The sequence below is a fragment of the Octopus sinensis genome, linkage group LG1, assembly GCF_006345805.1.
Source record: "Octopus sinensis linkage group LG1, ASM634580v1, whole genome shotgun sequence".
Classification (NCBI taxonomy): domain Eukaryota; kingdom Metazoa; phylum Mollusca; class Cephalopoda; order Octopoda; family Octopodidae; genus Octopus; species Octopus sinensis.
Window position 1 is genome coordinate 82,622,863 of NC_042997.1, and position 17,066 is coordinate 82,639,928.

A 17,066-nucleotide genomic window follows, 5' to 3' on the forward strand; every position below is an offset into this window, starting at 1 on the left:
AGTTTTTATTGTGGTGAGCTGGCAGAATTGTTAGCACACTGGATAAAATGCTTAGCGGTATTTTACCTGTCACTACGTTCTGAGTTCAAATTCCACTGAGGTTGACCTTGCCTTTCATCCTTTTGGGGTCAATAAATTAAGTACCAGTGAAACACTGGTGTCGATGTTATTGACTAGTCTCCTTGTCCCAAATTTCAGGCCTCATGCCTTTAGTAGAAAGGATTAATTTAGTATATAGGAAGCTAGGGCTTCCAAAGTTATCTCAGGGTTGTTTCTCTTGTGTAATACCTGGTACTGATGATAGCCAAATAGCTAGAAATGCATTTATCAGTCCACCAGAGGGTACCCTGAGAGGATTGATGGTGTTCTGACACTTATTGCTCAAAGCGATAATTTTCTCTACAGCAAACTGCACGGAAAATTGCCTTTTTACTGGTCAAGTATGACGCAAACATATTTGAACTGATTTAAAAGGTCAACTTTGTTTTTCATTCTTCTGAGGTTCAATAAATAAAGTACTTGTTTAAGACAGGGTACTGGTGGAGTTGTTACAACATGAGATGGGATGCCTTGTGGTATTGTTCTGGCTCTTTGCATCCCAAGTTCAAGTCCTGTTGTTGCTTATTTGGGTGGTAGTTTAACACCCTCATCTTGGGTGTCTTTATTAGAATACATTCTGCTGCAAGCATTCAGGTCCAGCCTTTGGTCTGAGAATAGCCTCTTTCCTCCCTTTTACCTGTTGGGGTGGGGGTGGGGGCTGAAAAAATTCAAGGGCACTGCTCTTCTTCCTGAATAATTAAAGAGTAAACGAAAAAGAAAATGGACATAGGGGAAAATTAGTGTATAAAAATAAAAAAAAGATATCTTGTAAAGATTGATACTGTTAAAAGGTTTTGTCTCATGTAATGAAAAACATAAAAGAACTGAGTTAATCTTAAACTTACCTTCACCAAAGGTGTTGTTGATATTTCACCATTACTTGCAGCTCTGCATCAGAATTTGAACAAAGAAAATTATAAAATCAATGGCATAGCAATGGTTTTCAGCACTCAGGGCTAAGAAAGTTTTGGTGTCTCCACCTTAATCAATAAGCATAATAAGCAATAGGAAATGTTGAGCCCTTCATATCGCCTGGGAAGTGACTGATCTCCCCTTGCTCTTACTCTTTTGCTATGCTTCTGGATATAATGCTTTTTTTGGGGGGGGGGGATCAGGTACAAAGACTATATTTTTCAGGAATACTAAATTATTATTGTTTTGGTCTGTGTCAGCTCTGATTGAACAGGCCTATGAGTGAACACTATGTTCTGAGTTCAAATTCTGCTGAAGTTGACTTGGCTTTTCATCCTTTCAGGGTCAATAAAATAAGTACCAGTTACACACTGGGACTGATGTGATTGACTAGTCCTCTTCCCCAAAATATCAGGCCTTATGCCAATAGTAGAAAGGATTTTTATTATTATTATCATCATCATTATTATTATTGTTGTTGTTGCTCTTGTTACTATTGTTGTTGGTACCAGAACTAAGTACCATCATAATGAGCTTTTATCAATCATAGGAAGAAAAGGCAATAGAATTACATTACATTAATGCAATATGTAGTCTGAAATATCTGTTTTATGTTTGTCTACTTGCTGATATTTTTTACTTTGGTTGGTCAAAGTTTTCTCTGCTTGGCACAGAAATAGCCAATCAAATGCTTTAGAACAGTTTACAGCCTTTTGTCGTACAACAGCCACTTTATCAAAAAAGAAAACAGATAATATCAATCAAACAGAAGGTGATTTTGTATAGTGGCTTATTATCCATATTTTCTATTCTGTGTGTACCTTTATGTTCAATTTTTATGGGAGTTACTAAAGGATGTGACCTTTTTTATATTGGACCCTGACACATCCTCAATGATGCTTCTACTCAGATAAAATATCTATATTTTAATTGACAAAGATTTTTGGGAAAATGTGTTTCAAATATAAGTATTGTAAATACTATTTCCTTAGAAAAAATATTTAACCCTTTTGGGGTTAAATATTTTATTTCTTAGAAAATTCAAGATTCCTCTAAACATTTAGCACCTTCATAGTATCCTCTTGACATTTGTAACTCCCTTGTGAACTCAAAATGCCTTCAAGGGACACTATTACCCTGGTTAAGAACTGTTTTAGAACAATTCACATCTTTTGTTCAGGAAATCCCATTCTTCTTCTTAGAGAGAGAGAGAGAGAGAGAGAGAGAGAGAGAGAGAGAGAGAGAGAGAGAGAGAGAGAGAGAGAGAGAGAGAGAGAGAGAGAGAGAGAGAGAGAGAGAGAGAGAGAGAGAGAGAGAATACTTACTTTTCCAAAGATATATAAGACTCACAATAGTCAGGAGTTGTCAATGTGTTGTTTCCCACAAAATGTGGTATCACAGCTGAATTGCTGCAGAAGTCAAGCTGAGGCACAATACTTAGGACTGACCAACACCTAAATGTCATAAAATAACAAAGGAAAAAAATTTATAATTCTTACTTAACTCTTTTGTTACATGTTTCTGCTGAAATACACTGCCTTTGTTTCAATTAACTTTGAAAATAACCAAGAATTTAGTAAAATAACCTTGTCATCATTAAACTAGTGATTCATGAAATTTTAGTGGAAGATTTTTATCTAAATCATTTTAAAACAGGGATTTTGTATCACGGAACCAGGGACAGTTTCAGGTGAGTTGGTTCCAAAAGGGTTAAATATTGTTGTTATTTAGATTAATATTATCTTATTTGGGGTATGTTTAACTATATTGTATTCATTACGTATATCTATGTATGTAGTATGAGGGGATGTAAAAAGAGGTGTATATGAAAATATGGAGGATGATAATTTATATATTATTGTATCAATGGTGGTTTTGTGTATAGGTGCTTTATTTGGGGGATTTATATTACAAAATATTGTTATTCATTTTAATGAAGTGATTGTTTTACCTTTATTATATAAAATGTTGGTAGTAATATTATTGTTATTTAGATTAATATTATCTTTTAACCCCATACAGTGACCAATTCAAACCACTGACCCTTTGCCTGTGTATGGACTATTTCAGGTTTAGTTATTTAAAAATTATATAGGACAATATTAATCTTCTGTTACTAATGTCTGTCTCTTCATTTTCGTTTTTTTTCCTTTATTCTTGGCTTTAGGAAGGGCATCCAGCTGTAGAAACCAAACCAAATCAGACTGGAGCCTGGTGCAAACTGTCCAACCCATGCCAGCAGGGAAAAAATAATATTAAAAGATGATGATGATTAAGATATTTGCTACTACTCTTTGTCTTTGCCCCCCACCTCTTATATTACAACATGCTTGCTCACTGCTTCTTGTTTTTATGCACAAACAAATCTAATTTTTACTATTTACAGAAAAAAAAGTGGTGAGCTGCAGAATCATTAGCATGCTGAGCAAAAATTCTTAGCAGGATTTCATCCATGTTTATGTTCTGAATTCAAATTCCACCAAAATTGATTTTGCCTGTCATCCTTTCTGGATTGATAAAATAAGTACCAGTTGAGTACTGGGGTCAATCTAACTGACTTAGCCCCTACCCTTAAATTGCTGGTCTTGTGCCAAAATTTGAAACCAATATTTATGACAAAAAAAAAAAAATGTATTACCGTCACTTAGCGGTTCGGCAAAAGATACCGATAGAATAAGTACTGGGCTTACAAAGAATAAGTCCCGGGGTCGATTTGCTCGACTAAAAGGCGGTGCTCCAGCATGGCTGCAGTCAAATGACTGAAACAAGTGAAAGAGTAAAGAGAGATATATATGTCTCAGCCTTCACAATACCCTACCCCCTACAAGACTAAGTTTCAATATTTGCAAAAATCATTCAAATTTGTATCATTTAAGTAATATTATAGACAGAGAGGCTATTAAATTAAAATGGTTGTATACTGTCAATCTAACATGAATGTGACAGTAGGGGGTTACACCACCGCTGTTTAGCCCTAGGAAGCATCAACGCTTCTTGCTGGCTTCGACACATTTTTCCTGTGTCCTTATATACATTTACGAAGGGGAGACAAACACCCCCAGCAGCCAGGCCTGCATCTAGAGACACGCATGTTTCAGGATCATTGTCTATCATCGGTCTAGAGTAGCAGACGCCCGTCAGCTGCGAATATCTGTCCCGATTCGCAAATGTATATATCTAATTTCAGTGAAGTTTATTCACTGATTACCAAAATCAGAAATATTAAATTAAGTTGTTAGATTATTGATCATTTGAAGGGTTAGTTCACTTCTAACAACTATCATAGGTTTAGTGGAAGAAAGCAAGACATTTGTACTCAGAGCCAGTGCCGGTTTCAGCCGGGTTGGTAACAAAAGGGTTAATAAAAGTGAATGAGTACATGAGTTTTATGTGTAATGCAATACTAATGGTAATTAGCACTAAACTGTCAATGTTTCAAACAATGTAATTGTAGATACACTCAGTACCATTTCAAGGCATGAGCACACTGGGCAGTTGCCCAGGGGCCTTATGGGTCTAGGGTCATAATGAATCTAGGGGTTCAATAGATCTAGGAGTCCAATGGGTCCAGGGGGCAATTCTAATTTATATATGTTGTGGCTTACGTGAAGGTGTGTGTTCAGTGGTTAGGGCGTTCAGCTCATGATCATAAGGTTGTGAGTTTGAAAACTGGTGCCGCATTGTGTCCTTGAGCAAGACACTTTATTTCACATTGTTCCAGTCCACTCAGCAAAAATGAGCAGTACCTGTTACATTCTGTGCTATGCTGAATCTCCCTGAGAACTACATTAAGAGTATGCATGTCTATGGAATACTTAACCACTTACACGTTAATTTCATGAGGAGGCTGTTCCATTGGCCAGATCAACTGGAACCTTTGTGATGATAACCAATGGAATGCCAGTATAGTATGCTGTGGTTTACTGTCAATAAATACTACAAAGCCCAGTGCATTTATTTTCTCCAAGGATCTATAATGTTGCTTTGATGGCCATGGGTACTCTGTTGTGTGGAATGGAAATACTGTAAGATTAGCAAATATTGCCTTAGTTTGCAATGTTCAGTTCAGTTCCTGCTGTAAGTTTGTCCAGAGCATCTTGGGTCTAGGGGCTCAGTTTTAATCTATGTTACTTGCAGTCAATAGATAAATACTATTGTACTCAGTGCATTAATTTCCTCAGGGGCATGTAATGCTGCTAAGACAATCCAGGGCTTGCTGAGGGTAAATAGAAAACTTCCAATATATCTTCCACTGAATCACTACAAAAAAAAAACTCGTTTCTCAATAATTAAATGGATTGTTCCCCTTTTCCTGTTATCATGATGAAGTTAGAAACAGAAAGTTGAAAGAAGATCAATGCTATGTGGTAGGAGGGGGGGGGGAAGAGAGAGGGGGAGGAAAGAAAAAAATCAACATTGAGAGGACAAACACTGAAAAAGTTTTTATCTTACCAAAGAATGTTTAAGATTGTACAGGTAGTCAGTGCAGAAAGTACAGCTAATAAATATTTCCTGATCTGCAGCAAAAAAATATATCGTAAACATCTGATGAAAAAAAGATCCCAAACTATTTATAAATATTGAGATAGATTTAGTCAATATGGTTACAGAAATGGGAAGAAATAACTTGAGTATTAATACTGTTTTGTTTCATTGCTATGCCTTACTATGTATGAATGTAAATACCTTGTCTGCATAAACAATAAATTAATGAACAAAAAAAGAGACTAACTGGGCTAATTTCAGTCTTAAGTTGAGATTTCATCAATGAATGAGTACCCTATTTAACTGTTCAAAGAAAACGTTACTTATAAACCCACATTTAGTAAGGGGTTATGTAAATCAGACCAATTTACATATATACTAAAACTATCTGCCAAGTATGTGTTCATCATCTCTTCATCAACATTTAATATTTGTTTTCCATACTGGCATGGGTTTGACAACTTGACAGGAACTGGTAAGTCCAGGGTCTGCACCAGGTTCCATAGTCTTCTCTCTTGCACACTGCATATAATTCCTCTTATGCCTAATTTCTCTCTCAATACATCAGTGCTCTGTCATGCAAACTGACACTGCACATTCAGTGGAGCATACCTGCTTCGTTCCATGAAATTGAAATTGGTCAATCCAGTTTATTTAAACCATTGTTCAAAATAATGGATATATAAGCAATATTTTGAGGATGGGTAACTAGGATAGTCTGGTTCCTGGTGAAATCTCAACACATAAGCAAACCAAGTCTGACATAACTATCTTTCTGTATACAGAGATATTGTACATTCAGACAGTTTTTACATCTGTCTGTAGTGTTGAAAGATATAAATAGCTCCACGCATTGTGTTGGCTATAAAACCATAAAAATATATTCAGTAGTATAGCACAGCATTGGAACTGTAGTGACTTTAGTGCTTAGGAAAACAATAGTAACACCACCACCACCACCACCAAAAGAGGGAACATATATACAGTAGTTTGACTTGCTAGATAAAGCAGCCAAATTCTCAAAATTGTATTCTTTTCAGAAGTAGCAAAGGATATATTAGAAAATACAGCCCCTGATATGCAAAAGGTGGGGATGATCATGCTTAGATTGTTTTTCATTCATATATGCATACATACATACAGACAGACAGACATAAATAAATACAGACATATACACATAACATCATATACATACATACATACATACTACATACATACATACATACATACATACATACATACATACATACATACATACATACATTCATGCATAGCTATGTTGTCAACTTAATGTTACAGTCTCATGAAAGGGAAGAATACTACTGTTATTTAGCCCTAGGAAACACCGTTTCCTGTTGGACTTGACACATTTCCTGTGTCCTTATGTTTTCAAAGTGGAGACAAGTACCTCCACCCAGCAAAGCCAGCATCCAGAGACTAGTTTCAGAGTCATTGCTCATCATCAGTCTGAAAATAGAAATAATACATTTCTAAATCTCTCAGAGAGATTTATGTAGTAGCAGCATGGTAAAGTGATAGTATGTTGTCAACTTAATGTGTCAGTCCCATGAAAGGGAAGAATATTACTACTATTTAGCCCCAGGAAACACAGTTTCCTGTTGGACTTGAAACATTTCCTGAGTCCTTATGTTGTCAAATGTATTGGATTCTTTTTTAATTCTTTGGATGCTGATTGCTGGAACACAGAAAACCAACTACACATAAGATGAATGAAATAATAGAAAGAAAGAAAGAAAGAAAGAGAGAGTAGAGATTCTATTTTCTTAAATGTAAAATTAAGTTATTTTCCTTCAACTGTACACTGATTCTAAAAGCCTAGTACACATGTTTGTATGTCTGAACGTCCATCCAACCATCCACCCATACATCTACTACATATGTGGAAAATCGGTGTGTTTGTTTGTGGCATTGTTATCCAACTCCTCCTACATAGTTTTATTGATTTTGATGAAATTGACATGTGAGTAGGACTCATATTTGGAAACCCTGTGACATACTTAGATTGTTGAAAAAATAGATAATATGGCCCCTGGAAGGGACCTTTATATCTACCTCATATAACTAATTTTTTTAAACACCCAAGGGAAATAACCCATGCCACCTACACAATATTTTTTTGAACACTCAAGGGAAATAACCCATTTCATTGTTTATGTTCGATTACTTAGAATATTGATTTGCTGTGTGTCCAATTTCTCCTTTTTGCAGACAATATCACTTTTTTACTTTATTTGACATGTGAGTAGAACTCATGTCTGGAAACCTTGTGACATACTTAGATTGTTGAAAAAAATCGATAATAGGGCCCATCCAATGGATCCTCCTATCTACTACATATTACTAATATTTTATTTAAACAGCCTAAAGGAAATAACCCATAGCACTTGCAGTTTTTAGTGATGCGATTAATATTTGATTCTCACAATCAGCCGACCTAATTCTGCATTTCACTACTCACAGTTTTGAACTGCTAAACATTATTATTGCACTTCCTTAATTTGAATCCCTTCATTCATACATTTCTATACATACATACTTTTTTGGATGCCCATTACTCCGATAATTCTGCATTTTTACAGTTACACTTTCTCCATGGCAGTAGATAAGTTTTTTATTCCACAACATATTTTAGTGGCTTCATGCAGGCATAACATGGAGTTGATCCTCGATTGCCAAATTTTACTTCACACTTTAACAGCGCTTTTCTCACAGTAAAGTAATAGTTTTTCTGTGAACAACAATCTCTCTCAACAACCTCCAACAACCTCCGAAAACCTCTCTTGCCAACCTCCGACAACCTCTCTCAGCAACCTCCTACAACCTCTCTCACCAGCCTCCATCAATCTTTTTCAGCAGCCTCCGAAAATCTCTTGCCAACTTCCAACAACATCTCCCTCCTCCAGCTGACAGATTTTTGTACTCTTTCGCAACAGAAAATGCACCTTCTGTGGCAGTTATAACGAAATTGCTTTCTTATATCAGACTAATAAGGCATTTCAATAGAACATTTTTAACCCCAGGAATTATCAGGTACACCAGGTAGTACATACATACATACATACATAAATACAGACAGACATGCAGATACACACACACACACACACATGCATACATACATATGTAAGGAAAAGTATGTATCATCTTAGAAGTCAGCTGCCCTGCTGATGTGAATATTTGTTTGAAAATTAAAGAGAAAAGGGTAAATATAGAGGACTGCTTCAAAACTACAAGCTTCTATATGCAGATTATGAGTTCATATTTATACGAATAATAATTGGTGTACTTGGTTTTGTGAGTAAATGCCTAAGTGACAATCTGGATAAACTAGGGTTTTCATAAAAATAAATCAACCAACCAGCTCACATATTACAAATTCAGTCTGTAAGTGGAACAGTAAAAATATGCAAGACTTTTCTCAAGTTTAAAATGTGACATTGTTTTTGTCATCTACATTCCAATGATGGAATTTTGTATCTTTATTAGAAGCCAGCTCTTTCCTCAGAGGAAGAGTTTAAATAATTCAAAACAGAAGAGAATGTACATACATATATACATAAATACATACATGCTTACATACGTAAATACATATATAAATACATGCATGCATACATACATATACACATATATACATGTATGCACACATACATACACACATATATATACCTACATACATATGTAAATACATTTATACATGCATGCATACGTACATATACACGCATATACATATATGCATACATACATACATACGGACATACATGCATACATATTTGTAAGGGTGAGGTTGACAGTAACTTCGAAATTTCATAGGTGATTGATTTCTAAATCACTGTTAAACTTTTCTATGTAAAAATAAACTTAATAGACTTCTTAAATGTATTGAGTGCTCTTTCAATTAATTTTTGAATGTTTTAGATGTATGACTACACATAAAACACATACACATACATATATAAAGACCTAAAGATTAAGGACAATGACATTAATTTAGATAACTAAATTAAAGGGCAATGTAATGCATGCTATATGTAAAATATTCTTAATTTATTAAAATGTTTGAGCATGTGCATGTATGACCACAGACACATGCGTATGTGTGTATGAATGTATATTTCTATGCATGTCTGTTTGTATACACTCTCTCTCTCTCTCACACACACACACACATGTATGTTTGTGTATGTATATATATATATATATATATATATATATATATATTATATACAACATGTATATATGTTGTGTGTGTATATATATATATATATAATATATATATATATTAATGGTTTGGCAAAAGAGACTGACAGAATAAGTATCAGGCTTAAAAAAGAAAGTACTGGGTCGATTCCTTCAACAAAAAGTTCAAGGTGGTGCCCCAGCATGGCCACAATCTAATAACTGAAACAAGTAAGAGATAATATATATATGTGTGTGTGTGTGTATAAATCGTAAATATAGAAACATTTTCTCTTTTAATAATTTTGGAGTTGGTTATTCTACCACTAATAATGTTGGTAACATTATTTCTTCATTTAATATAATATAAACTGAATAATTTTTATAAAAGAAATTATTTGATAATAATATTAATAATGATAAGACTTATATTAATTGTACATGTAGAGATAAATCTAATTGTATATTAAATAATAATTGTGATATTAACGATGTAGTGTATAAAAGTATATAGTTACATTACATGATAATAACTTTAAGAATAATAATTACCCAAAAGCGGTTTTATATAGGTTCTACTTCCTCAAAAATAAAACTAAGAATCGCACAACATATGAATTCTTTTAAAAAAAAAAACTTAATCAACTCAACCGGACTTAGTAAGTACATTTGGAGTCTTAAATCACTAAATATTAATTATAGTTTAATTTGGGAAATAATTTGTAAAACTAAATCATATACTATAGAAGCTAATTGTTGTTATTTATGCTCTAATGAGTTTAAAGAAATTTTATTTTATAAGTATGATAATTTACTTAATACTGGTGAAGAGCGCAAAATAAAATGCAGACATAAGTTACTTACCTATATAATAAGTTTCATGATAAATAGCAATAATAGTTCCCTATTAGGTTACTTTAGTTTAGTTTAAATTAGTTTAGATAATATATTTTTTGGTTATGTAGTCTAGGCTTTAATTATAGTTAGTCTTTATTGATATTTCTTTGTTTTAATTAGTTCATTTTTAATGTATATTAATATAACAGTTTATGGTATGTTAAAACTTTAATAATTTATATTAGATTTTTTTATTTTCTTTATTTATATATTTTTTTATTTTTATTTTATTTTATTATGTATTTTTATTATGCATTTGTTATATGTATTTTGGAGGATATATTTATATGTTGATGGGTGTTATTTAGTGGTGTTTTTATTGAGTTTTGTATGTATGTGTGAATGTTTACGATCCCTTTGTTTTTTGTTTTTTATTTGGTATGTTGAATTGACAGATTTTATTTGGGTATTGTCTGTTATAATAAAGTATACACACCCATAACAAATATAGTGCCCACTTCATTCGCGCGTACCTGGAATTGCATGTGAGCCTCAACATATACACCAAACGGCACTCCCGCCCTATACGGACAAATAAACACATACATCCCCAAAAATGGGCGTAATCCCACTCACACCAATCATATGTATACAATTATACACACTACAATAATACATAACTAACCCAAATATACAGAACATATTAAAAATCACCAACAAACCACCATCACAAATGAAACCTACACCCATACAATGACAAAACTCCCCCCTCTATACCCAAGTTACACCCACATAGCAATCCCAATATATTCATCCATACATGGACGCACGTGCGTGAAGCACATGCACACAATAAATACGTACAACCCCCCAATACACACTCATATACATACGTATCAAGCTCGACATCCACAGCAATACGCTTACACCCACTCACACCCAGATGGGTGAATTGCACAACCAGGGAACGCACACACACACGTGTGCGTATTTTGATTGTGCAACTTGCCCATATGCATGTATGTGGGCGCGATTACATTGTTGCACATATCGAGCCCAACTAGCATGCATATGTACATGTGAGGGGGTACACGTACATGCCGTGCGCGTGTACCCCCTGCATTTATACCCGTGCGTGAATATACACATGGAGACTACCACACAGGTACAAATGTGTATAGTAATGGGAGCCCCATCACTACACTCAATGTATACTCTCACCCATCCGCACGGATTGAAAGCGAATCTCCGGTGTATATGTTGAGGCTTATATGTAGCGCTGTGGAGTTGAACGTCGTTGAAATTGTGAATGAATGGGTGGAGTTGGGAATTGTAACCGGGTGGTGGGCTAGCGTTGCTTGGAATTGGGAATGGAATAGTGTAGTAGTAAGGCAGGTATCGAGAATAGATTTGGTTACTGCAAGTTGTTTGTTAGAGCTGCTAAGATGAGCTAAAGCTCATAATTGTATATAATAATTTATTATGGTAGTTTTATTAAAGAATCCATTCATAATAAATTTTTTTTAAGTAGTGTTGGTTTGCCACATGGATATAGTTTTTAGTTCCATTTATTCTATTTCTCCATTCATAATTTTAAATGACGTTTACTTTCCATGGCGCGTATTCTTTTTTTACATAAGTTATATTTCTATGGTAACGTAATTTTGGTTTGGTTTTTTTAACGGCTAAGAATTTAATTTCACTTCATAATTTGAAACTGACTTGTAAGTATGTATTTTATTTCTCCTTATGTCATATTGTTATTTTTGATATTCTGGTTAATTACGATGTATTTAATGTTGTTTTTTATTGGAGTGTTTATGTATATGAGATTGTGTGTGAGTTTTTAGTTGTATAATTTATTTATCTGTATGAGTGTGGGTGTGTAAATATTGTTGTATATATCGAGTTTAGTGAGTATGTATATGCGTATATGTGAGGGAGTATATGTATCTGTTGTGTGTGTGTGTTTTGCGTGTGTGTGTGTTTGTGTGTGAATGTGTATATGGGTGTGTTATTTAGGTTTTGGGATGTATGTGTTAATTTGTCTGTGTGGGGAGGGAGTGGGTTTTTGGTGTATATTGAGGTTTATAAGTTAGTATAGGTATGTGTATAAGTCGTGGGTCTGTGGTTTACGTGTGTGTTTTTTGTGTGTGAATGTTTAGGTTAGGGGGATTGCTATATAGGTTTGTTATAGAGTTTAGCAAAGGGAGATTTTATCGTTATATGTTTTTAAGAGTTTTGGTTTATCATGGTTTTTTTTAGGGAATTCGTGGTAATTTGTCTATTTTCGATGTTGGTTGTTTTATTACATTGTTTCATTCATAATTTTTGAGTGGTGTTCGTTTTGCCACGTGAATATTATTTTTAATTCCATTTCTCCATTCATTATTTTAAAAGATGTTCGTTTCCAGAGCGGTTATACTTTTTATACATATGTTAAGTTCCTTGGTAAAGTAATTTTGTTTGGTGTATATGTTGAGGCTTATATGTACTTGTGGGTGTGTGTGAGTGGGGTGGGTGTTTGTATTTGTTATGGGTGTGTGGTTTACGTGTGTGTATTTGTGTGTGAATGTATAGGTTAAAGGGATTGCTATATAAGTATGTTATAGTGTTTAGTAAAGGGAGGTTTTATCATTTATGTTTTGTGAGTTTTAGCTTATCATGGTAGTTTTATAAAAGAATCCATTCATAATTTTTGTGTTTATTTGTCTGTGTGGGGTTGAGTGGGTTTTTGGAGTATATGTTGAGGTTTATATGTATGTGTAAGTGGTGTGGGTATTTGTATATGTCGTGGGTGTGTGGTTTACGTGTGTGTATTTGTGTGTGAATGTTTAGGTTAGGGAGATTGCTATATAGGTATGTTATAGAGTTTAGTAAAGGGAGATTTTATCATTATATGTTTTTATGAGTTTTGGTTTATCATGGTAGGTTTGTTAAGGAATTCGTAGTAATTTGTGTCTATTTGCGATGTCTGTTGTTTTATTGCATTGTTTCATTCATAATTTTTAAGTAGTGTTCGTTTTACCAAGTGAATATAATTTTTAATTCCATTTCTCCGTTCATAATTTTAAGTGATGTCCGTTTTCTAGAGCGTGAATGTGGGTTGTATGTGTGTGTGTGTGGGAGTATGAATAAGTATTGTGTTGAAGTATTTAGCTATTTTATTTATTTATAGTTGCCTAGACGTTTTTATGTGTATGTATAGGGATATATATATAGGGGTGTGATTTAGTGTATGTAGTTAGATATGGTTATATATAATTAGGTATATATGTATGGGTGTATATATAGTTTATTATTATATTATTATTATTTTTTGTTTTGTTTTATATTTTATATTTTATATTTTATATTTTATATTTAATTGTTGATAGGTTTATTTTAGTTTATATATTGTTTATATATTGATTATATATGGATTATATATAGTTATATATGGATTATATATTTATATTTTTTCATTCATACTTTAATTATTTTAAAATTATTATTTTTATATTTTAAAATATTGATATTTTAGATTGGAAGTCCACCTGAAGATTGTCGATCAAGACAAGAAACAATTGTAGTGGCGGTTTTTTTGACTATTTATTAAAATTTTATGTATTGATTAAGTCTTTCCTTGTTTGTTTTGCAAAATAGTGGTTTTGTCTCTAATAATATTTTATATATATATATATATATATATATGAGCTTGTTAATTTAATTATCGATCCTATCAAGTGGCCAGCATGGGAATAAAAACCGTCAAAGGTAATAATTATTTTTAAAACTATAATTTAGGGTATCTAAGGGATACCTCCACGTTGGAAATAGCAGCCAAAACTTGACTCTAAAACCACATTAAATGTTCATACCACACCAGGAGAGAAGACAAAAGGACAAGATGAACAAGCAAAAAATTACTGGATAATTCCAGATACCGGATTTCTGGCTTTGCATACGAAATGCTTTGCTTCTTCAGTGGAATATACACAGATAGTAACATTTAATGTGGTTTTAAAGTCAAGTTTTGGCTGCTATTTGCAGCGTGGAGGTATCTCTTATACACACACACACACACACACACACACATATGTATGTATGTATGTATGTATGTAGATATAAATGCACTTGTTTACTCATTTGGTTATTGCCTTCTTTGTGTTTCAAATGAGGGATTTCTATCCTTCTTAAGTCTTTGAAAGCATAAAGCAATTGGTTATAATATCAATTAGGCATGCCAATATAAGCAGTGTTTCACTGCAATATAAGCAGTGTTTCAAGCCAAATATCAACAAATATACACATGTGAATAAGCACACATATGCAAATACATATATATGCATGCTCATATGCATGCACATGCAGAAACATACATGCATACATAAATATACCCATACATACATACATGCATACATACATACACAAGGCTATGTGCCAACAAATTTACACAAAAAAACTAGGTTTTTTTCAAAGAAGAGCAAACGAATCTGACATAGTTTCTGAGATCCATAGAATCTGACATCCAATCTATTATTGGCACAGTGAAGATTTGTAAGACATTCCCAAAATTCTCCATCTGAGATTCATATGTGAATAGATGCACACATTTGGGTATACACATCGACAGTTGAACCAACACACTAGCTCAACCAAATATTTACAAACACTGGGAACTTTCTTGACTCAAAAAATGTTGTTGCTTTGTTAGTGACTAGCTTGAACCCATTCAAGAACTTAAATAAAACTCAAAGGAAAATCATAGGCTTACTACAGGTTTTATCTACAATATTCATTCTCCAATCATTGGTCAGTCAGGAATAATAAGAGAAGACATTTGCACAAGATGCTGTTCATGGTGTCTGAATCTAACACCATGTGGTTGTGAAGCATACTTCTATCTCAATTAACAGCCATACCATTATGGATACTTCATCACCAATATTTAAATCTTTGCAGTTTCATTTGATGTTTCTTACCCTTTCTTCTAAATGTGAGTAGCCATACAACTTTTCTGTAACAAGAAATCAGTTCTCCTTTCTCTCATTCTTTAACCTGCACTGCAAAGCATAAAGCACCCTTCTCCCCCAAGGTTCATTATCTTGTGAGCTTCATGGCAATCTTACAAGTGCTGGTGACAATAAATGTATTCATAACACACAGTAAAGTGGTTGGCATAAGGATGGGCTTTCAGTTATAGAAACTATGCAAAGGCAGACACTGTAGCACGATGCCATCCTTGGTCCTATCAGATATTGTCTAACTGTCCAACTCATGCTAGCCAGGAACATGGACATTAGATCATAATGATCAAGATGATGAAATATAGATATAATATTTATGTGTGTGTAAGTGCAGATATGTGTATTAATTAATTTTATATATAAATATTATTTTGTGTGTTTACATACTGGTGCATATGTGTGGCATGTGTAACGTATATACATATATATGTTTATACATTACATGCACATACTTACATAGACATGCATATATATCCACACACACACACATACATACATGTAGGTGCGACTGTAGTAAGAAGCTTGCTTCCTAACCACATTGTTCCAGGTTGCCTCAGGCCAACTAAAGCCTTGTGAATGGATTTGGCAGACTGAAACTGAAAGAAGCCTGTTATGTGTGTGTGTGTGTGTGCGTGTGCGCGCACTCATGTATTCCTACATCACATACACCCATACAAGTTCACTTTTCTTAAACGCAGTCCTAATCTCACAGTATTTAATTTTTTTCATTTACTTTGAGACATTTTGACATTTCACCTTTGAAATATTACATTATTCGATTTACTGGAAGCACTTGAATGTACTTGGATTAGGATTAAAACCTGCATTCGGAACATACATATGATTCCATTTTAAGAATGAACTTGTTAATTCCCTTCACACCTTTATCTTACTACTCCTCCTCCTCCTTCTCACCGCCATGCCCCTGCCGGCTGCCACCACCACCACCACCACCACCACCACTACTTCTACTACCACTACCACTACTGTCACCTCTGCTGACACTGTCATAGTTGTTATTTTTGTCTTTGTCAGCAGAAAAATGACTGGCAAAGCTGACCTGACAGTTTTGAACTTTGAATGTGAAAGAATGTAACTAAATATTACAGGACATTTGATCTGTGTTTTTAACAATTCTGCTTCTCACCACCCTAATATAATAATAGAGATTTTTTAGATAAGACATAATAGCACACACATTTTGAGGAGTAGATATTGTTAACTGAGTCAACTCTCAGTAGATCACAGTTCTATCCTTGCAAGACTTATTTTTAAAACAAATGGATATAACTAAATACTGCAAAGCATTTTCTCCAGTGCTCTGCCAATTGTACCAGCTCAACATCTTAATAATAATAATAATAATAATAATAATAATAATAATAATCCTTTCTACTATAGGTACAAGGCCTGAAATTTGGAGGGGGAGGGGACTAGTTGATGATATTGACCCCAGTACTCAACTGGTACTTAATTTATTGACCTTGAGAAAGAGTGAGAGGCAAAGTCAACTTTGGTAGAATTTGAACT

The 17,066-nt window shown here is 33.8% G+C and overlaps 1 protein-coding gene across 4 annotated transcripts in view; it reads right to left on the reverse strand.

The window, feature by feature from the left end:
• The window catches only part of LOC115215027, a 106,289-nt gene that overhangs the window by 19,664 nt on the left and 69,559 nt on the right, over positions 1-17,066 (reverse strand). For all 4 annotated transcript variants that reach the window (XM_036502432.1, XM_036502441.1, XM_029784160.2 and 1 more), the window contains exons 11-13: positions 5,464-5,528; positions 2,337-2,465; positions 945-987 (exon numbers count right to left, since the gene is read on the reverse strand). In XM_036502432.1, the coding sequence (XP_036358325.1) occupies positions 945-987; positions 2,337-2,465; positions 5,464-5,528 (237 nt within the window). The remainder of the gene's footprint in view (positions 1-944; positions 988-2,336; positions 2,466-5,463; positions 5,529-17,066) is intronic.